General features: G+C 39.5%; 1 protein-coding gene across 1 annotated transcript in view; it reads left to right on the top strand.

Annotated features, from left to right (window-relative positions):
• Window positions 1–23486, top strand: part of AGBL1 (AGBL carboxypeptidase 1) — a 209082-nt gene that overhangs the window by 75702 nt on the left and 109894 nt on the right. The window contains exons 12-17 of the mRNA XM_032994199.2: window positions 547–630; window positions 1722–1808; window positions 2178–2326; window positions 5644–5731; window positions 13739–13883; window positions 17357–17510. Of these exons, the coding sequence (XP_032850090.2) occupies window positions 547–630; window positions 1722–1808; window positions 2178–2326; window positions 5644–5731; window positions 13739–13883; window positions 17357–17510 (707 nt within the window). The remainder of the gene's footprint in view (window positions 1–546; window positions 631–1721; window positions 1809–2177; window positions 2327–5643; window positions 5732–13738; window positions 13884–17356; window positions 17511–23486) is intronic.

The following is a 23486-nucleotide window of genomic DNA, read 5'->3' on the forward strand; positions in this document are numbered from 1 at the left end:
TAATCATATCATGCTTCAGGGCATAACATGATTGCTGCAAAGGTCAGGAAGAAAATCTGGTATTCCACATCTGATCATCTTTAGGGATCAGAGAACTTCAGTTTAATAATGAGTACAAATTAGCTTGATTTAGAGTCAAGATTCACTATGAGACAGACTAGTAGGTTTATAAGTTCTGGCAGATATTTCCTCACAGGGCAAGGCTGGCCATTTGGGAGATTGACATTGACTGGGAAGAATTGGGGATAAATCAAACTTGGCAGAATATTGTAGTGAATAAAAATTTTACAGAATCACACATTTAACCCAAAAAGGCAACTTGTTGTAATGGCAATGGAGCATGAGTTTCTCATGGTAAAAATAAAAATTAAAAATATATATACAAATGAAATTCACATGAAATCAGCATGTGGAAGTCCTTTTTCTTATGAGTACTTCAAAAGAATTTCCTAGGCCTCTTCATATTTCTTCTACATGATTACCCTATACTGAGATTTCTTTCAGTGTCATTACAATTTGTTTTTTACTTTTTTTTTTTTCCCCTAGGGACAAAGTACTAGATGATATTCGCCGCTTAATCCAGCCATGTGATGTGATAGGCAGAACTGTTTTTGATTTAGACGAGCCCAGGTGGGTAACTTAAATTGAGTACTGTAGTCAGGGGGCATTGTCAATGCTGGGTTAGGTAGTGAGCTCAGCTTACTTCTTCAGTACTGATGAACGTTTAGAAGAAATAACCTAGGAGGTAAAGTCCCAGCAGAAAAAATATAGAGGAGGAGTAGATTCCTTGTACATGGATCTGGGGAAAGGATTCATTGTGGAAGTTACTGGAGCAAGAGAGCCTCAAAACCTTTTAGGCAGAACAAGAAAATCTATCTATCAAAGGGACTGTATGGTGTTCCTTGATATGTCTGCATTGCATGTAGTGATTTGGAGTAGAAGCATGCAGGCCGACGCTGGGAATTGTACCCATGAATCCAGATGCACTCTCTCCACACCCTGAAGCAGCATTTCCCATTGAGGGTGTGCTTCACTGCACAGCCCGTACAGCTGGTGTCAACAGGCTGTAGATGTACCTTGAAAGGTGTGGCACTTCTAAAAGGCTTCTGGAAACAATACATCCAGTCTTGTGAACTGTTTTAAGTGCTTGACTATGGCCAGTAATTGTGGTCTTTGAGAAGATGTAGCACAGGGCAGTTGAGAGGGTCCCAAATATGAAAAAAAAATTGCATTCAGAGAAAGAATGAGTGTCTCAGAGAACATTCTTTAGAGCAAAAATAGGTGAAGGATAGTTTGAGGTAAGAGGAAGTTGTGAAGTTGTTCAAGATGAATTTAAGGGTTTCTAAGATTTAAGAGAACAAAACTATGTAGGTGAGGGAAGAGTAAAAGTATAGTAATTGTATAAAGCTGCCTTGTGAAAAATAATAAACTAATGGCGATAACTCAGTGGGGAAGTAACCAGAAGAAAGAAAGTGAGTATCAACTGGGACAAAAGGGAGTATTGGGAAAGGAAAAGAAGATACAATTTAGAATCACTAAGCAAGAGTAGAGCAAAATGCTGTACTGCATAGGAATATTATGGATTTGTTCACCTCTTGCTACTTTGCAGGGTCTTGCTTATAAAAAAATTATAAAATCCCATTTTAACATACACAAGGTGCTGTGAATGCCTTGTCTTTGAATCAACCTGCTATAGTTCTCCTTGCTTTGGTTCACTGCAGTCACTCAAGCTCAGGTGCTCCAGGCTGTCTGACATTCTTCTCCAAGTTTGAATCGGGAAACCTTCGCAAAGCCATCCAAGTGCGTGAGTAAGTACGCCTGCAGCGGCTGTGTCCCAGCCTGCCTTTCTGCTGTCACCACAGAGTGAAGTGGGGGGGATCTCCTGAGTTTGGAAAGGGTCAGCCAGGGAAACAGGTTATATGACAAAGAGCTTATCATGCCTTCCAACACCTAGATGTCATGAAAGTAACAAGAGTGAGAAAATAAGGCTCATAATATTTTGACATGATTAACATAATGTGGGTATTTAATGGTGTGTTTAGGCACCATTAGTTTGATAGTGTTATTTGACTCTCACAGGATATTAATGAATTTGATTGTATATTCTACTGTTCTCAGCAGGTTCAGTGACAGGCTGATGAGGTGTTCATGGCCACCATTTTTTCTTATCTTTACAGGTTTGAATATGACTTAATTATGAATGCAGATGTGAACAGCAACCAGCATCACCAGTGGTTCTACTTTGGAGTTCGTGACATGAAATTAGCAGTTTCCTATCGCTTCAACATTATCAACTGTGAGAAGTTCAATAGCCAATTTAATTATGGTATGAGCCTAGGGAATTGACGTTGTTGTCTGTTCACAATAACATCTTTTTAACGCCATAAAGGTTTCAAACTTTCCATGTCTGTAAGGAACACTGTAAATTTAATCTTATCTGCCGTGAAATCCACTGAAAGGGTTACTTCAGATTTGCCAAAGAACCTTTCTCTGTCCTCAGGAGAACTGAGGACTAAGCTGACTACTGAGACCTGGGAGAGGGTTTGTGGGGAAAAAAATGTCATTGTTCTGTGTTTAGAGACCAGAATTGCAGAAGAATGACATTGGAGTTGGGAGAGGGGAAAAAAAGATGATCTGTTGGAATTGAATGTGGCACAGGATTGGAAAGTGCTTCTAAGATTTAAATAAATGTAGATAATCCTCAAACAAATATTCCTGATTCCTTGGGTTTATCCAGAAAGACATCTCTGCCTTCAGACCTGCTGAGACTTCTGCTGATAATGATTAAAAAAATGTCTGTTCTTTGCTTTCTTTGAGCTCCTGTCATACTCTGTGGTTCAGGAAGAAGGTGGCATTGCTCAGAAATAGGCAGGGCAAATCCCATCTTTCAATTCCCACTTTAGAAGATAAATTATTTCTTCTGCGTGGAGACTGTGGGTTGAATTCTTAGCTGGCATAGGCTGTTTTTTTTATTTGTTTCCATGGAGCTATGTTAATTTACACCAGCTCAAGACCTGACTCAGAATATTTAATGAGCCCCTCATATCAAACTTTGCATTCCTCTGAAGCCCTGTGGATACAGCCTTTGACATCACCAGGAGAACTCTCTCAGGATCAATGTACCTAAAACAAATAGCTCTAGAAGCTGGAATAACTTGTCACTTGTATTTGTGAAACTGGCTGGATGAATGGCATAATGAATTATAAGGTATTTGCTCTTTAACCCTAAGGGCTGGAGTTCAAGTATTCATATAGATCCCAAATGAATTCTTTTTTGTCATCTTACTCTGCTTTCCTGAATTACCAAACAATTCAGTATGGTGTGCCTGGTAGCAGCCTGAAAATGAAGTGTGTTGAAGTCCTACTGTAAACCCCAATACAACTTCTGATATAGCCACCAGTAGTTTCACAGCTAGAGATTCTGGCTATTACTGGCAGAAGGTTGCTTATTTCTGCTAGTTTGGCTGTTGTCAGCATTTATAATTTCATTTTGTGCACCTGAAATTGTACATGACTCACATGTTCAAGTGTGCAATGAAAAATGCATTTGGAAGAAAAATGTGAAAATGCCATCAGTGTAAGAAGGGAGCAGAGACATGGGTTGCTTTTGTACAGCTTGTACGTGGGATTGGCTGTTAAAGCAATTCTTCTGCAGGTTACTTCTGCTGCTCTGAGAGGGCAGTAAAGCTCTAGCTTATCTGGCTTGGCTGAGCAGGGCTCACTACCCCTTCCAGCACATGCATAATATTTACACAGACTGTTGGTATGAGATGCTGTTTATTTGCTACATTCCCTCTGCACTGTCCTGCGCTAATGCCCATGCTATAGTGCTAAAAGCTTTCGGTTGTGATATGGTGCCAAAGTGCCATGGGTGGCAATACTTTACAGTTCCTGATTACTGATCTGTTTTGATTTTTTCCTTCCCTTTGCTCTTGGTTAGATGGCACTGTGTAACTTTGAAATCAGCAAAAAGGATATTAAATGAAGTAGTTGTGACCAGGAGCAGATCAAGTGAGGAAGTGCATCGTCCACCTCTCTTCTTCCCCCTTTTCCACTAACTTTCTCTACTGTGGGAAATAATGGGATTTTGTCAGAAGCGTGAGTTGTGTTTGGTTTTGGAAACTAAATGTTTCCAGAGGGAAAGTAGAAAGGAAAAACTGATTTATTATTTTTTTTTAATTAAAATGAGATGGCAGACCAGTATCAACCATCACTCTGAGGCAGTTTAGTGTGTGTGTGTGTGCTTTGGACTCAGAGCAGGGCAGGAGCTGGAATTTGGGATGTTGAGAGCACTGCAGACCCTGAGACCCACATCTCTTATCTAATGAACTGGGCTTCTGGGCAGGCCCATGTCTCTCAAAACTCACTGTGGCCCACGTCCTAGAACCAAACACAGAATTGCTTCTTATACATGGCTCATGGTGCTTGTTCAGGAGACAGCAATATAGATGTTACTCCTAGCTGTAGACCAGTTAGGGCTATCCCACACCACAGCCAAAGGTGAGCTGGACAGGCATTTCTGCCAGTACACTTGCCAGCTCTTAGCAAGCACTGAAGCGTTTAACAGAGAAACAAAAAGGAAGGGGAAATGAATAGCTTCTTATTGAAATATGTCATCAGTATTAATGATTTTCAGGCATCACCTCCTCCCAGCACAACAACAGCCAAAAGAAGGCTCAGGGGACAACTTATCAACATGCATAAATACTTGAAAGGGCATTTTCCCCTTTCTTAAATATGCTTTCACAGAAGTACCACCAGTATCGTTGCTGGGCTCAGCCGTGGCTGTGCTGGGTCTGCTGGTGCTGGCTGGCACCACCCTGGGGCAGAGACCACCCCTGCAGCCCCCAGCTGCCAGCACCTCACCAGGGACACTCCATGCAGCGAGCTTTGCTGGTGAGGGCAGGATCCTTACCATATCCGTAAAAGAGCATGCAGGTGTGTAGAGCAAAGGAATTTGTTACAAAAAATGCCTGCAGATGGGCTGGCTTCATGGAGCTGTGAGTAATGTATATGCAGCTCAGATCAGAGAAAACCTCATACCTTGGGGCATGAAATGATAATATTTTGGAGGTCAGGAAGAAGTCATCTTCTGATATAATATGGTACAAAGATGGATGCTATCGTTATCAGCATTTATGACACATAGGTATTATTTAGGTCTAATGGCGAGTTTAAAACCTTCTTCTAGTTTCTCTTGCTACTTTCTGAAAGCACGGTACTGAATGCCCTGAAGATCTCTAATGCTGTGGTAGGATTAAAGTTTCAATAATGGTGCAGCCAAGCATAAAATATTGGACTAACAAAATTACTGATCTTATTGATACCTTGATTACTATTATTTTCTTTCCCTTCTTCTGTTTGTAAACAGGGCAGCTTGAAGTCCTCCTTTGCAAAGGCCAGTAGGATAATTTGCTTTTTAATGAACTCAATTCAGCTCATCTCTTCTGGAGGTGCTTTTTGTACAGACATGGTTATATCAGAACAAAGCATGGGGCTTTGGGAAATGTATTTACTTTGCATGAACTATTTGCAGGGAGAGCACAGACAAAATAATGATGCTTCTTGTTTAGGCTTTTCCTCCCCACCCCTGTCTTCCATCCAGGGAAGTCATGTTGCTTGAAACTGTCTTGTTTTATGTAGGCATGCAGCTGGTCATGTATTCAGTGAAGGAAGCTCTCCAGGGCAGGCCTCGCTGGCTTCGGGCAGGCCAGGATATCTGCTACTACAAGTAAGTGCATTTTTGGTGAATAATTTGTGGCTTTCTGTTCCCCTTCTGTTAACTGTATTGATGTTGTTAACCTTTGACCACCAGTACCACCTATTTCAAATGTCTCTAAATCGGTGTGAGCTCAATGTGTTATATGCGTCCACCTTCAGAAAACAGCTACAAGTGAGAGCTCTGTATTAGATATCTGGAGAGAAACAGGGAACAGATAGAATTCACTTCCCCAGGAGGAGGAGGAAAGGGAATGGGGAGTGCTCAAATCTTGGTGATGCAGGTGAGAATACAAGGAAGCTTAACCCACAGAAGTAGTGTAGTTGGCTTTTTCCCATGTCCAGGAATAAATGAGCTGGATGGGATCATAATTTTTCTTTTGCATACACTGAATTTTGTAAGAGATGTAGGAACTGAGGAGCTAAAGAAAGGGTTAGCATATACATAGGGGAGTTTGAGGGATGGTGGTGGTGTGTATGTATACAAACCTGTATAAATATATATGTTAAAAAAGACCTATACAAATACACATTTATTTATTTGTTTGTGAATCTATCTCTGTATCTTAGTATCTTCATAATCTTCCCTTCTCTTAAAAGCTGGAACTCAAATCCTAGAAGGCAAACTGCTCTGTGGACCATGGTTACTGTCACTGTATAGACTTTGTCCTGATAACAGAAATATCAGGGATTAGCCTGACTCACTGTCCTATGGGAACTTCTGTCTTTCTACAGGGGCTGGGCAGCAGTGGTGTGTGTAAAGGAGTTCTGACAAGCTCATTGCTGATATTTATGCAAGCTTCCTGTTTCTGCACTGTGTCAGAGCCTCAGAAGAGAAACACTAGATCAGTCTCATCTTTAACTTGTATGTGAGCTAGAGTTTGGCTCATGTGAGAAGCATTCTCGCTTGGGTATCTCATTTCCATGCGGAAAACTGACCCTCGATTCATTCTGGTTATTACAGCCAAAGGAGACAAGCGCAGATCTTGGGATTTCAGTAGGTTAAATGAACCCTATTTTACTTTCTCAAGGCTTCCAAAATGTTACCACAACATCTATTAACTATTTTCAAGATGACAGCTGAAAGGGTTTTCAGGACTAAGATAGTTGGTATGTTTTGGATTAGAAAATCTATGCAGAGTTGAAGTATGGGGCACAAAATAGAACAAGTAGGAAAATTACTGGTGTGAGTAGATGTATTTGATTGAGCACCTGTGAGTGGCATGTCTGGGAATGATGTAGCCTGGGGTGGTGCAAGCAGGAAGAGGAGCCCTGCACTGGAAAAAAGAGGTCACGTGTAGATGATGAACTGGTAGAAGTTCACACATTATGGGTGAAGTTCACGTACTTTTAAACAAATACAGCAGCATTTGGTGTTAATTAATTATTTTACCATGGGTTTACCTATCATGACCTGAAAATGGGGCTGAGGATGCCTGAGTGACAAGTTTTCCCTTTTATTTATTTATTGTTCTTCTAATTATTTTTCTTTCTATCATGATTTCTCTTCACCAGTTTGCATCACCAAAATGCCTCGGTATTTCAAGATTCTATGGGTGCTGCATTAGGCACTGTATAACCAAAGCAAAAGTCTGGTCCTTACCCCTAATACCTTGCAGTTAAAGCACAGGGCATGAGCTACCCAATAACTGCAGACATCCAGGGAAATACAAACAAACAGAAAGGTGTTAACACAACAATAATGATAGTTGTCTGGCATGATAAGTAGCACTCTCAGGACAAAGTTGAATATTTCTGATGTTCTAAATGGTAGTCCTTCATGAACTCATGTAATGAGGCTGATTTTAGAAATGGATGTGAAATAATGAGCTTTCTATTCGTAAGAAATTTATACTTCTGTTGTAGTTCAAAATTTTATTGTTAGGTTCAGAGGTGGCTATGTTCACAAGTGGATATGATGAGACAATAAACCCAAACAATGACAGTGGGCTGCCTTCCAGAAGTAGCAGAGCCTCAATTTTATGTTGATACAATAAATTTCCAGGTCATCCCAAATCTCTCTTGTAATGTCTATACTTGCTTGCTTGCTTTTTAAATTCTTTTTTTGGGGGTGGGAGGATTGGGGAAAGTGGTCAGTGAGGAAGGTAGGCTGAAGGCTCAGATTATCCTTTCCCAGCCTGGTGTCCTCTCCATAGCAATTTGAGTAGCTATTTTATTATGTTCCAAGTACTCTTCACTAACCTTTATTCACCTAACCTTTTCTGCCTCAAGAACTAATGTACTGTGGTGCAGTGTCTTCCCTTTGCATGACTGTAACTTCTGGTTTCTGTGAGTAGGGGATTCTGATTGCTCAAACTTTACATGGTGATTACCATAGCAGTGGCTTCCCATGTCATTAACAAGGCAGCTACTGTGAAGTGATGAAACAGCAGCTGACTTCTGAGATTAAACCGTGATTGTACAATTAAGCTTGCAATCAGATTCTTGTTCAGACTGTGTGAGAGAATGGAGTTTATTGATTTGGAATATTCTGTGTTTTCTAACTACATTGAGTTATATGTCAACATATTAATCTAGGATAACTCCTTATCTGTCTCATTTACTGTTTATTCCAGGTTTACACATTTTTGTATACGTAAGAATGTGCATACACACACATAGATGCACTTTCACCTCTACTGAAAATCTAATTTTATTTCAGTGATTACAAAAGAGATTCCAGGTCATGAGAAGCTGTAGTTGGGAGGGAATGTGAAGAAAGTACGTTTGGGGTTCCTCAGACTTTGCCTCAGAAAAGGAAGAGATGGGTTTGCTACAGTGATACAATGCTGCATGTGTTTTGGGGAAACAGATCATTTAATTTCCATTCACCTTGGTCACAGGTATCCTGGGGTAGGACTGGCACATTTTGAAGGGAACTTCATCTAATTACTTTTACCAGGAGTTATTCATAAATACGAGAAAAAGTGATATGCTTATAAAATTAAGGCGGAAATCAAAGATGCCCTTAATTGATTTTGCAGCAGGGTCTTTATTGAGAGCAACCTCTAAGCTGAAAAACAAGGTGGGGAAAGGCACGTTCACAAGATGTCTGGGTGATGCACGTTGGCTGATCTTTGCTGACATTCATCTTCACTGAAGATGGGATCATTCACTCATAAAGATGAATGTTGTGGCACAGCTCTGTCATTGCGTACCTTTCCCATATGCCTCATGAGAATTTTTATGTTACGGAGAACATTAGCAGTGCTCTTGTCAAAAGGAAGCTGAGTGACACTTCTGCTTTATTTTATTGCCTCTCCGTGAAGTGACAGGATACACCCATGATAAACAGAGTTGCAGTTACTGTAAGATCATCTAATTCACTTGCTGTCTTGGCAGCTTTTATGTGCTGAATAATATTCCTTTCTGGCAAATTATTTAAGGAACAATGGCAACATGCCGAATTGGTGACAATGTGCTTGTGCCTTTAGTTTCATGGCTCATTCTAAGCATATTATCTAACCTTTAGCTTTTCCACACAATAGTCCATTCACAGACAGTAATGAGGTACATGGAGTGTTTTGTTCTCAGTTCACCACTAAAGACTTGGCTCTTTGGTGATCATAGCAGTGTCAGAACTAGGTCTTCTCTTTTCTCTTCAGCATCTTTATAATTACGTTAGATGAAATCATCATCATAGCATTAGCAGGCCACCTCTGAGTTCTAATGATATCTACAGGAGAGGGCTGAGACACCAGTCTCAGTCTGACAGCACCTGACCTTTACGATACAACTGAAGGCCTTAATAGCAAGATGGCTGTGGGAATATTCTGCTTCAGCTGGGATTCTGCCTGAAATCTGGACAATAAAGTTGCCTTAACATGGATTTGGCCCTTGAAAAGGAAGCTATGTTGGGCATTTTCCAGTTTCCAATGTGGCAGACCCCAGAATAACAGCCGTGCCCCATAAATTGTTAAATACTTCTTTTTAATGGTACAAACCAGGGTGTTACTAAAACATATTGCACTTAGCAGCCACACTTAGAGATGTAAGACGGTCATGTAAAATGAGGACACCAGACTCCAGGTGTTAGAATGACTCTAGACAAAGGGAATGTATCAGCAGATTAGATATAATAAATAGTTTACTTTCCATTTGGACTCCTATTCTAGGCTATTTTGAAATAGCCTAGAAATCTAGGATATTGATATTTTCCTTGGCCATTTTAACCTAAGTTGATACAATGCCATATTCCATCACCTACCAGTGCTTTTTACTACACTAAATGCTGCAGACAGAAAGTCTAAAGATGAGATGACCAAGAGATATTGTTCTTGTACCAACTTTTGAATTCCTGAGTTGCAAACCAGGTCCTTTACTAACCTGCCTATATCTTTGGCCAAGTGGCTTCTCTTGTCTGTGTCTCAGTTTCCCCACCTATAAAGGATGGAAAATTAGTCACTTATCTGCAGCCAAAGAATAGGAATAGATAAATGGGCATCAAGTTTTAGTTAGATAATGCTTGCAAAGGTCTTTTAAACTCAAAAAATTATCATGTAGAGTAAGTGATAAGTAGTATTATAATTATTATTGATTAACTTTCCATCACAGCTATGCTAGAAATACAGTACCTGTACATTATTTCTGAAGGAGAACAGCAAGAAAAATTATTTCACTATTACAAAGTAACTGAAAGGCACAGTAGATACAGCTTGCACGCTGATTTGAAAAAACCTCTCATTTTGGTCTCTTATTTTCTTTCCAATAATCAGAGTATTAGTTTCTAGAGAGCATGTGAGACTTTGAACCTTTTTTGAAAGAGAACACAAATAAGGTAGTGAGGACCAGATGTTGCTAGGGTTTGTTTTTTTTTGTTTTTGTTCTCTCTTCCTTGCTTATTAATTTGAGCTTCATGCTGGTATGGTAGAGTGGTGTGATGAAAAAGGGATGAGGAAGAAAAACTATCAGTCTGATGGAGGAACAAGGAGGCAATAAAGCCATCTTGGGCTGGCAGCAGCAGGAGAGGGAAAAAAAGAAGAAAAGGCTATTTTTTAGGTTTCTTTTAAAAAAAATCAGAACCACTGCATGTTATGATGGATTGTGAGGAGACCAGATTATATACAGTAAGAATATATGATCATTTATGCTACTTACACACAGGTGTTTTTTCTTTTTAATGCATGAGTGAAGAACATTGAGGCCTCTCAAAGCCACCTGTAAACTTCCTGCTACTACCAGGTAGTTTGCTATAGATTGAAGCAGGTGTCAAGAAGCTATTCAAAAGCCTGGAAATATCTGTTCTGGGTAGGTAGTTTGTAGGAACAGCAGTGGTTCTCAGAACAAGAATGAAATATGCTGCTACGCAGTGCATTGAGAGTGCTGTGCATTGGTACCCTCAAGATCGTGAGATCTGAGCACTGTCAGGAGTAAGGACCATTGACCACCAGCATAGCATCAAGATCAGAGGAGTCTGGTGCTGCAAAATCTCTCAGTTCAGTGGGCATTTTGGACAAAATAGACATTTTTGTCTACAGAATTACAGACTATACAGGAAGAAGTCTTTACTGGAGCACTGGGGACAAGTGAGAATAATGTGTATGTAGGATACTTAGGCAGGATCTGCCTGCAAAGACCTGCTTCCTCCCACACTGCTAACTACAAACATTAATTTAGAGGGGAGGACTCAAAAGGTCTCAGCACTTGGTGACAGTTCTTTATGAATAAGGTCATCTAACCTTCCAAGCGACACTGAATATAATAGAAGCTATGGAGATGAGTACTTTCCTTATGCACTATACAAGAAATAGTTCTTAATTATCCTTCACTGTCAAAATTAACAAGAACTGGATTAAATGACATTTTTCTGACTTAAAAAATAATAAAAAAGACTCAAATCCCAAATTTGCTAAAATACATACATAATAGCTAAGTAGATGTTTCTATCTTTGTGGGTTTATTGCTTTTTCTTTTTTTTTTTTTTTTTTGAGTCTTTGTCCAAAATTAAGGTGGCTTATTTGCAAAAGAAATGTTTGGGTGAAGGGTTCAGCTGAGAATAAAATCATAGGTTTTTCAGCTTACCACTGTGACTTGGTGTTCCTGTACTATTTATTAATCCAGTCAGTATCACTCACCCCACATATTCCTAACTATTAAATTCAGGTGAAAACCCAGCAGCATTGTATTGTGTCTTCCTTATGAAAAAGAGCTGATTATTTTGGAGAATTTGACAAGAATAATTATCTTTTCTCTCCATCCCTTTGAATAAAAATGAACAGCAGCAAAATAAACTAGTATTGTAAATTTCAGGAGCTGAAATTGCATCTTTTGGTTGCTTCTTCTATTTTGCATTTTAATGCAACATTGATGATAACATTTGTCAAAGAAACCTCACAATCCTTCAGAATCAGAAGGTTTGGCAACAGCATAATTGGTGCAATGTGGGAAAAATATTGTTTGAAATGTACTTATGAATGTAATTTGCTGGGAGGCTTCTCCCTAAAGTGCATGAATTGTCTCTTCATCTCTGCTGAAAGAAAACTTTCTTACTCAGCCTAAAGTCTTCTCTTTATCAGAATAAGTGTCCTGCAAGAGATCTAGTCCTGGAACTAGTTTGAGAAGCTAACTTTAAGGTTTTGTAGTTTTAATGAAAAGAGTGTCAAGGGCCTGAGTGCATTAGTAGACCTTGATGATCCTGACCAGCCTCACCCAGGGCCTCCACCCACACCGTCTGCCCATGGCCCAGGAGCACTGGTTGAGCTCAGTCCTGGCCACTCAGTCCCTGTCTGAGCTCTGTTGCAGTGAAACTCCAGCTCAGTCTCTGCTTTACTTGTGCTTTGCTATAAACTCTGGTGATCCGGATCTTGACCCATTGACTGACCTCTGGGCTTGACCCAGACGTGCCTCATCACCACAAACTTCTCTGATGATCTGGACGTGTGGTTGAACGTGTGGTTGAACCTGTCTGCAATCCCTGAGCATGCCTTTCTCAGGTACTGTGGGAGGAGACCCTGGCTGGTGAGGCCCCTGCCCTGCTGGCTTCCATATCAAGCTCAGCTCCACGTCTTTTAGGGAGCAAATGGTCCTTGTTGCTCCATGACAGAGAGAGGCTCAAGCCTTCAAAAAGAAGGGATACAAAAGAGAGAATTTTTTGGGTAGCTCACAACCTATAAATCTGTATGAGGTCGTTTCTCCTCTGTGTGCAGTCTCTGCCCAAACCCACTCTCCTCCTCTTCCTACTCATCAAAGAGCCTTTTTTATGTATGTCCTATTTTATTTTTTTTTTTTTATTCCTGGAATATTCCTTTTCTTTCTGTGGTGGAACTGACTGGTTGGTTTGGTAGGGTATTTGTATTTTCCAAATCTCCAGGCTTTCACAGAATATTTTCACATGGCATTGTTCAGGGCTGTGAATAGGGACCTCCATCTCTGAGCAAGACAATTTGGATGTTGGAAGCAGTACAGCAGTATTAGCTGAATGCATTAGTTTAAATATGTCTGGACTGTGTTATATGAACTATTATCAGCTGGCTTCTTTCTTATTTGCACCTTCACAAAATGAAACAGTTATTTTTCTATGAGAGTGCTCCCATCTATCAGCAGCATGTGACTAGATGGGACTGGCAGTGCCCAGTACTGCCACATGCACTTCTGCCTCTTAACTCCCTTCTTGTCTTTGCGTACTGTGTGAATCCTGAAATGCCCTTGAAACTGGTGTCCCACCTTGGTCAGTGGTACTTACCACCATGATCCTGTTTGCACCTCTGTCTAGTGGAGCCATGGTTTCTCTAACTTCCTTCTTTCATATAGGCTGTAGGTGTGTTGCTGTGTTACTGGATGTTGTTTTACACTGTGCTATATTTTTGTACCTGGTCATTGCTGGGATTGGATTGACTGTACTTGCATGGGGCTTTCCCAGTCTTGGTACAATGACTGGTTGAGTTTGGAGTCTATCTACAGCCTGAGATGAAAGCTCATTCAGGGTGGATGCTCCTCTGAATGCGTAGTTCTCTCATGGTTGCTTCAAATGTGCATCTATAAGTGAAAACCATCTAATTCCCCCCTCTTTATCTACTTCCAGAAACCACTACCGCTGCAGTACAGCTGCAGGAGGAGGCATAAGAGGAAAATTCTACTACACACTTGCCTTCAACATCAAATTCCCTCATAAAGATGATGTCTGCTACCTGGCCTACCATTATCCCTATACCTACTCTACACTGATGGTAACACTCTTATGTCCACCTAGATAAGTTAATGGGCCTGACATTAGCTGCTTGTGTATGTCTAGATTTTGAGATGGATAGAGGACTGTTTTCACAGGCAGTTAATGATGATGATGATGCTGTCATTGCCTTGTTTGCAACTGCAGTCCTGTCAGCTCTGAAGCCCAGAATGTTGCAGAAGAAAATAAATTTCTGTATGGGATAAGCTGGGGTAAAAACCATTAACATTTATACTAGTCATAACACAAACCAAAGATGTCTCCACTTGCTTAGGGTTGCAGGATCCTCCTCCTGAAGGGTTGGGAAGCAGAGCTAGTGGCAACTCAGAAGTGAAAGCAGCCTGCTCCTTCTTCTGACAGAGGATAACAGCTCAGCTTTCAGAGCTGCACTCAGCAATACCACAGTGCTGGACCTCATTTGAATACTTCCTCAGCTGTTTTGTCTGTGCCAGCTGGAGTGTCAGTAGGCATTTGTGACACCCCCACCAGTGCTGTCAGTACAGATACTAAAAGATTACAAGTCCAACGTATAAACTATGTTATTGAGTTGTACCAAGTTAGCTTCCTGAGGAAGGATTTGTTTTCTACAACCATTTCTGGCCAGGGGCAAATGGTAAGGGAATTTTATGGGAAATGCATCCAATGTGCTTTCTTTGTGATGGATGTAGAAGAGCCCAAGGTCTAAAAGGAAACTAGGATAAAAGAAGGGAAATTAATAGTTCTGGGAGTAGCTTTGCTTTGTTGTTAAAGATGAGAAAGATATTACTGAAAATGAAGATTTACAGTTCTGGTAGAACAGTTCCCTTTTCTTCTTCCCTCAATTTCCATTGTCAATCCTTTTTCTTCCAGGCAACAAATGCCATTGTGGATTGGTGAAGTTTGGGCTTGCTCTATTTTTTTAAAAATGTTGTTTGCTATTACCAGATATGAAAGACTTCTTCAAGAAGTCTTTCATATCGGTTTGCTATTACCAGATATGAAAGATTTCTTCAAGAAAAACAATGTCCTCTCCCACTTACTAGCTATGCTGCTCAGCATGCCAGCATAGTTAAGCTTAGATTAATTCCCATTCAAAAAACAGTCTCTTGTCAACTGCTTCGCATCCTATTATAGATGTTCAAAGAAACTGCTTCCAATAGTTGGGAGAGGGCCAGTCAAGCCTTTACAGTCCAAAATACTCCTGCCAGCTCACTTCTCGTTAGGCTTATAGGTACCAGTTACTCCTCAAAATCAATGAGGACGAGAGTATGCTCCAACAGTGGGGTTTGACCTATAGCCTTGAAGGCATGTATATGCTATAGTCTGCAGGAGAAAAGGCAAATACAATACTGAAGAATTGGGTGGACTTATTACTAAAGTGCAGTGCTTCATCATTATTTTACTGTTATTGATTTTTATCTTCTGCTGGCACAAAAGCAAGAGAGACTTGGAGAGTTTGTATGTTCTGTGAATCCCTGAATATTTCACCTGCTCATAAATGAATAGAACAGAGATGAAAAAGATGTTGTTCCTAGACTTGCAGGGCCAAGTCTTGAATATTTCACTGCTTCTTCAAATAAAATGCTCACTGAAGTTAAAAGGAATTTTGCCCCAGTAAAAGTTTAAATGAACTCAGACAGGACCATAAAGTTTGGAAAATGGGAATTATGGATGGAAAAGACTGATAGATTGTCATGTTCAACTCTTTAGCCAAAGCAGAATTGTTGCCTCTAATAATTCTAAAAGGTTTCTTTGCTTGGACTAATTTAAAATGTAAAGTGATGCAATTTACACATTTCCATATTACTTTAATTTCCACAGTAAATAAACTAAATCAGGTTTGTGCACCAGTTGATTTCATTTTAAAGCATTTGTCCACTGGTGAAGTATGTTGGTTTTACATATCAGTAATAAATTAAAAGTGATTACAAACCCAAGGGCTCAATTAAATACATAGTGCTTTGGGGAAGAAGATAAATTTGTATATGGAGTTAGTAATTTGAAAATGTTTTTAAATATCATATATACTTAATACTTACAGGAAATGCACATTGCAGAATCATATTTGAACTGGATGCACTCTGCAGTTCGTTACTTTTTGTCCATTAGTAATTACATTTATTTTATGAACAGTAATTTATCTATTTTTACATCACAGTGTTAATTGTTTGGATATCTAGCTGAAATCTCTATGGCAGCTATACCCAATTAAGTTTCACTGGGTACCAGGAACATAAGGAAATGATTATATTGGTTTCTCTGTATCTATGCAAGATCATTAGATGCATCTAATAATTGAATTTACTTTATAGAGCAGTATGGTAATTGTTTTATGACATAGATGACTGTAAATTTCAGTTCTGTGTTTGCATTCAAATGGATACTGGGAATGAAGTCTGAAAGACAGTGAGCTCCAAGGTTTGAGGGACAGGAACATCTTGTCCCATAAACGTTTGTTAAAATTTAGCCCTGTTCTGTAAAGACAGAAAGTTACCATGTAATGGTTGTTCAATGAATTGGTGTGTTCTAGTTAAAGTACTGTTAGGACAAATGTGCATACTGTACTATACCTATTTCTACCAATCAAGAGACAACTGGTGTTCTACAACACTTAGCAACACCCTTCAATGGGATTACTTACACTAATCTTGCCACTTGCAATTACAATGTAAACAGAGAACTACACGTCATCTGGTGCGTGGGTGACAAGTGGCTGTGTTTAATGAGCCGATCAGAATTTGTTCCAAAAAGTCATTTCTTTAAGCTGCCAATTCTTTTTCTCAAAATTCTCAAGAGGCTGTTTGGACTTCAGAATTGTTTAAAACTGCCATAAACTTTGCGGAAGGGGAGGGAGGCCTGAAAATCTCCTTTTTAACTAACTTCTTGGAAAGATGCTCTTCAAATTTTTCACTACTAATTGTGCAAAATGTTTTTTTGATGTAAACTTTTTGGCTGCCTTGGGTGTGGAGTCATTCCTGAGTTCCGTTGACATGTGCTTGACAGCTAACCAGTCAGTTTTATAAGCACTCAGTAATGGTGAGTTTTCTCATGTTTCTACAGAGTCTTTATTAAAATATAAAGAGTATGCAGTTCTCTTTTGGACTTCATGTATGCATAGAAGTTACTTTACACTAATAACAGCAGCTAGGAACTCTTCTGGTAAAATCATAGAATCATACAATAGCTTGGGTTGGAAGGGACTTTTAAAGGTCATCTAGTCCAATGCCCCTGCCATGAGCAGGGACATCTTTAACTAGACCATGATGTAAGAGTAAATAGTCCTGCGCAGCTTCAGTGAACTGGGATGTATTCTGAATGGCTTGTTCATATTTGTGGGATGTAAAAGGTGATGATATTAATTGGCAGAAGAGAGGAGCTGGGAAGTTAGCAAGAGATCAAAATTAGTACCAATAATAACACACAACTAGTGGAATGAAATCAGATTTTACAGACCATGAATGCATTTATAACTCTGTTTCCTTGCTTCTTTCTCAGTCCCATCTTGATATCCTGGAACAAAATATGAACCCCAAGAAGGTTTACTGGAGGCAGCAGACACTCTGCCAGACACTAGGAGGAAATCTATGCCCATTGCTCACAATCACTGCCATGCCAGAATCTAAAAAAGGGGACGACTTGGAGCAATTCTGTAAGTAACCAAATGAAGCATTAAAAAAGATGCTGGCGAATTTCTGTCATGTCAGCAGTGGCAATGACAACCTGTTTTGTGAATATGTTGATTTTCATGCCTTTCTCATTTTGGAAAAAGAAATCTAAATATGGGGAAGAGTCAATTACAATGCTTTTTTAAAATAACAGATTTACATGGAGGAGGGAGGAGATTTGACACTGGGTTTTACTTCAGTTTTTTCCTTAATGATCTGAAAAAATTACAAAGTTCAATATCAAATATCTCCAACAGCAAGAAACTGTGTTCAAGTAACCAGTTCAACAAGAAATGTCATGTTTTTTGTGTGTGTGTTGATGTTCCATACTGAAATGGTTTAAGTATTTTGAAGTCTCAGACTTTGGTGAGGAAATATAAAAAAGTACAAGATCACTCTCCCAGCTGCGGACATCAACTGAAGTGTTCTGGTGAAATTCCAGCTCCTTCAACATGCCCAGTAGATTCATCTGGACATAATATAGCTCCTTGCATTCTGTCCAAGTCCTAACTGATGGTGTAATATCTAATGGTAAATATTACAACTGCCATATTATATCTAGAGGTAGTTATTTTTCATTATGAAAGTTAAAGCTTTAGAACTTTAGTGGCCTTGATTAACAAGATTAAGATATTCTGTAATCAACAACAAGTGGTAAGAAGATTCTGGTTAGCATCACATTGTGTTAGCTTTGATTTTAAAGCCTAAATGACTAACTATTTATATGTAGACTGACTTTTTTTCTTGAGTCAGTAACAAGGGCTAAACTGATTTTTTTACCTCTGCTCTTCACACATCTATAACACAGGTTGAGAATTTTGAGGGACTGTGGAAGTTTAAATTGTCTCAAGATCTTTTTGGATGCTAAGCAAATATATAACATTATCTCACTGACGTATTAGGCTAGTAGAATCCAAAGGGATTCGGTGATATGAACTATGTTTCTCATTGCAGAATTGTCCTTTCACTGCTATGTGGTGCTACGTGAGTAGGGCTCCTCATAATGTCCATGTTGCATGCATAAACTAAAAGGAAGCTCAAATATAAGAGCTGGTGAAAATTATTGCTATCTTTCCTGATTTGGGTTTAGAGTACAGTGACTGCAGTTATGCTGACATTACAGTGTAATCATCCTGAGCTCATACCTTTTTATTATAATAATTTTATTATAAATCGAGCATTTACCCTGAATTAGCAAATTTCTGAACATGAACTTGCTTTTCTAGGTTGAAATTTAAAGAAAAATTGCCAAGTACGGTCTACATGGGAATTCATACAGTGCATGTATGTACACAGCTCTAGTAGCGGAAATTGGAGGCAGTGTCAGAGAGAAAATTGGATTGTTGGTGTTGCTATTATTAGTATTGTTTACACTGCAGTAGTGCATACAACACATGATTAGGGAGTTTGGCTGTGGTGGGTGCTGTCCACCATGCTTGACTCAAAGAGATAATTCCTGTCCTTAAGCACTTTTGTTTCATGATACTAATGATCTAGAACAGAAAACTACTGGGTGGGAGTTGTGGTGGGGAAGGTTGGTTATATAAAGAAACCTTTGGCACACTGCAGATGATCAGCTGGTTAGATGTTAGCTGTTGGCAGCAATTTTTAAACCTCATGGCAGAAGATCTTAATAGGGCAACTGAAACAAAGTAAGTTGGAATATTTCATTTGAGGATGGGAGCCATCCAGAAGTGACATGCAGTGAACAAGTTTTTCTGCCCAAATGAGTATGCCTTTCCAATGAACGTACAAAGCAAAAACTAAACTAAAGTTTGGATTTATCAAAGCAAAGACATCATCAGTCACATGATGAGTGAATGTGCTAAACACTGAATTTAAATGCCTTTGGCTTTGAAAGGACTTTCTGAAAGGTGTGTTTTGTTATAGGAAAGCAAAAAAGCAATTTCAAAATCTCCAGATTTTTTTGTAAAACAGTGTTCTTACTTTCTGACCAAACCCACAACATGCCCAGGTCTGCAGTCATGCAGATACAGTGATTGAGATTAAAAAAATCTGGAAGAAAATCACAGGCCTGTAGCAATGGAACTAAGGCAGGAATAGTTAAGAATATTTTCATTTTTGGCACCGGAGACAAGAGGGAAACATAATTGCATATGCTAATATTATACTAGACTTTATGCAATCTGCAGTCCTTGGGGCTAGCTCTGAACTGAAACCTTATCATGCCAGGTGTGGTACAGCATGGGGGAATGGATGGCCTCTGTGTGTGCAGGACTTACAGCATATATTCAAGACAATTGAGAGGCACAGATGCTGAAATGAGGATCAGGAGGAAATTACAACACAGTACTGGTCGGCGCAGTAATACCCCAGGATTTACACACTTTTAGGGAGTATCATGATATAAATGTGACAATATTAGGAAGCATTGTAATTTTCTGGAACACTGTGTTCTCCAGCATGTATCAGAATGCATCTTGCAGTGTGAAAAGAGAGTCTGGCAGGTTTTCAAAGGTCATTAACCTGTCTGTGAAGACAAGGCTTGGCTAACTTATTCAGCACAAATTTGCTGAATGCTTCATAAAGGATCTATGAACAGTTTGGACAGATACTTGTTTCAAATGCTTCAGGCTGTTGTAATATTCAGCATTTGGGTTCAAATCCCAGTTACGTGGCTGAAGTCCTCTTTATTTTTGAGAGAAATAGATAATCCCCTGGTTTGTGATATTATGTGAATTCAGTGGGATCTTGTATTTCTGACTGAAATGCCATGAAATCATGTGCCACTGAACAAGTCTTCCTCTGAAGCTTTGCAGTTCAATAGGATTTAGGACTTTCTAGATCTATCCATGAACTAATTGAATTCAATCAAAACAGAACATGTAGAAAACCCAGTTGTCTGAACTGAAATAGAAGTTGTTTGGGGAAAAGACAGTGTCAAGACAAGGAAGCACAGTTTCTCTTGATGTTCCATGACTATAAAAGTAAACATCAATACTCTTAGGTGATGAAAATATTTGTTGTTTTATCAAGTGGGAGAACAGCAAGACAACACACCATGTTTTATGCTGTGGGGATGCCTCTAGGCAAATCTGAATAATCATGTATGTGCTTATTTTGTTTAAGCAGCTTGGATAATTATGGCTTTTGGGAACGCACTTAGCCTAATTTGTGCTGCTTTGTGTGGCTTTGATCAGCTGTTACTTCTCAGTTTCTTCAACTTGTATGACAATGCCCTTCTCTCTGTGAAGTGATTTGGCTGATGGAAGGACCTATTTGTCACTATTTTCCACACTAAAAACATAGCTCAAAAGCAACAACTTAGAGCTAAATATGAAGGGACCAAAGGGTGGAGGTTTTATAATAACTCCCATTGGTTTGTACAGTCTTCATGCATACAAATTTCAGCTTGAGAAGTGAGATGGAGCTCCAGTGCTGAGGAACTTGACACATGGATAATGAATAAAAATTGATAGCCTTTCTTCTTTCCTTCTGGTTCTGGTCAATTCACAGTTTTCATGAGCTATAGTAATTTTGTTTTCCTATCAAATTTGTTATTTCTCCTTTATATATTTGTTAATCTGTACCTTGAGAGACTTTTTTCAATAACACCAGTGGCACAGGTAAAACACAAAACTCATCAGGACTTTGTAGCTGTAGCACATGATCGTACTTAAATACTCTAAATCTTTCTCTAATATAGACACGTAAGGAATAGGGAACATCACTGATGAAGAGATATTGGGTGGGTAAGTAGTGTTGGGAGGACAGTGTGATCAGCCCCGTTAGGATTGCAGTGGGAAGGAGTTTCTGTGGTACTGGATGTGCTGGTAGTGTGGGAACAGCCCAGGGACAATCAGGGCATGGCATCCTCTTTGTCAGCTGTGCTTTATTTTCCTTGCCTAACTCTTTTGGAATGGTCTTGTCAGGCTTTTGATTAATGTGGCCCTAGGATGGTTAAATTTGTCTGAGTTAAATTTATTAACGTGCACCTTGTTAATAGGAAGCACAAGCCATGCACGCTCGCAGGCAGTGCACATTCACTACATACTGAAGGGAAGAAAAATGGGCTGTTGTTTTCCTTCATTATGCCTTGTTTATGTGAGGCTTTGATATTCACTTTAGGATCCTCTCTCCTTATTCTTTTTCTGTCTCCTCTTCATGCGATGGTGGTGTACTGAATAATTTTTATTAACTGATGAGTTCTAAAACTGATATGAAGAAAGAAATAAGTGAGCCAGGAACTCTTTGGCTCCTTGTGCTTTGCATTTCAGTCATGCAACAGCTCAGTTACAAGCAGCAGAACTTCCATTCACACTTGATCAACATCTGTGAGTGCCTGAAGACTGCAACAGAAAGTCTGAGGCTGGTCAGTGGTCCCTGCTGGGCTTTGCAGCTCCACAGATTTGTACAAATAGAAACTGAGAGAGTCTCTCATTTTTTGTTGTTTTTGTTTTATCTTAAACTTGCCCTTCCTGCCATCATAGCAGCAAGCTTTGCATCCAGCAAGCAGGGATGTCTTTGCTACTCATTCTAACTGCAATATCCTCCGTAGTCTTGTGATAAAGATAAAGCCATTCGTTTCCCATTCTGACTGTGTGTGGGAAGCACTGATGATGAGGCAAAGTGACCGTTTTTTGTCTTCTCTGTTATCTGTCTTTACCATATTCCTCTTTCCCTCCTCCTTATTCCTTCTTACAAAGAGTTAGACTCTACAGATTTGACCTTCTGTATTACTCAGAGATTTTCCTCAGAAGACTGTAGCTCTTCTCACAATTATTTAAATTCCTCCCCACACCCTGAAAAAAGAAAGAAAAAAAAAAGTTTTCTGCAAGCTTGAATGTGTGGTGAGACTGCATGCTCCGCCTGCCTTGGATATTGAATCATCATATGTGAGCCTTCGAAAAGGAAAGAAGTTGGAGAGTGAAGAGGAAACAATGTTTGGGTAGGCACTTACTCTTTGGTCACTTTGTTCCTGATTATGTTAGGTCTAGCCTTAGGCATTGCCTGATGAGGGTTAAAGGGACTTTTGTAGGGAGAACAATTCTCAACATCTTTCAGAACATTCTCCAATGAATTCAGAAACAGTGAGAACAATAAAGCTTTCAATCTTGGTGCCAACTCCCTGCTCGATTAAGTTAACAGGTGCTTGCAGAGCTCTGATTTTCTGGGGTTTGCCACACACAGCCCAGTGAAGGCAGTGTTAACAGCATGCACATGTACTCAATAATAGTTTGCAAACCCTTAGGTCACAGTGTTATGCTTGCAAATGTGCAGTATCTAACTGTGTGCTACTAAACTCCCTGGCAGACAGCTGACTAGACCCTACAAAGCCGTAAGATACTGTTGTAAGTGGCAGACCAAATGGACAGATTAACTTTTCAAAGAAGTGTAAGTAAAAGATCTAAACACTCATACCCAGGCAATGATAAAAAATTGTTTTCTAGTTAAGAAAGTAGAGGACACCAATATGTTGCTAATGTTAACAGAGTGATGGAATTAAAACCACCAAATGCAAAATGACTCATCAGAGAAGGACAGTTTACACTGTGCTGTTTTGATCTTCCCATATAACACTCATATGGCCTCAGGAGGTTTTCCTGGCTGTGCACTGAGTTACAGTGGGTTAGTTCTCACCTTTAAGTAGAGAAGGCAAAGAGGAGAACATCTCTGAAGTGATGTAAAGTTGGTGCCATTCTCATTTATGCTAATAAAGAGGAATAACTGAAACAGTCCCAAAGGAATTCCTTACAGGAATTAAGAATTCGATGGGTCTAGGGCTGTACAGCAGTGCACCACTTCAGCTGACGACCACCAGCATTGATGCGTTCTCAGCTGAAATGCACGAGCATCATATATTGCTATGGGGTTTAATCCTGTACCCACTGAGAACAGTGTCACTCTGCAGAGTGGGGTGGGACAGTCGTTTACGTATCACAAAGAAAGTAATTGCAATGCTCCCTTTATGACTGGTTGTACTGTTGTAATTCTCATTA

Source organism: Tyto alba, unplaced genomic scaffold, assembly GCF_018691265.1.
Source record: "Tyto alba isolate M040663 unplaced genomic scaffold, T.alba_DEE_v4.0 Super-Scaffold_41, whole genome shotgun sequence".
Lineage (NCBI taxonomy): Eukaryota > Metazoa > Chordata > Aves > Strigiformes > Tytonidae > Tyto > Tyto alba.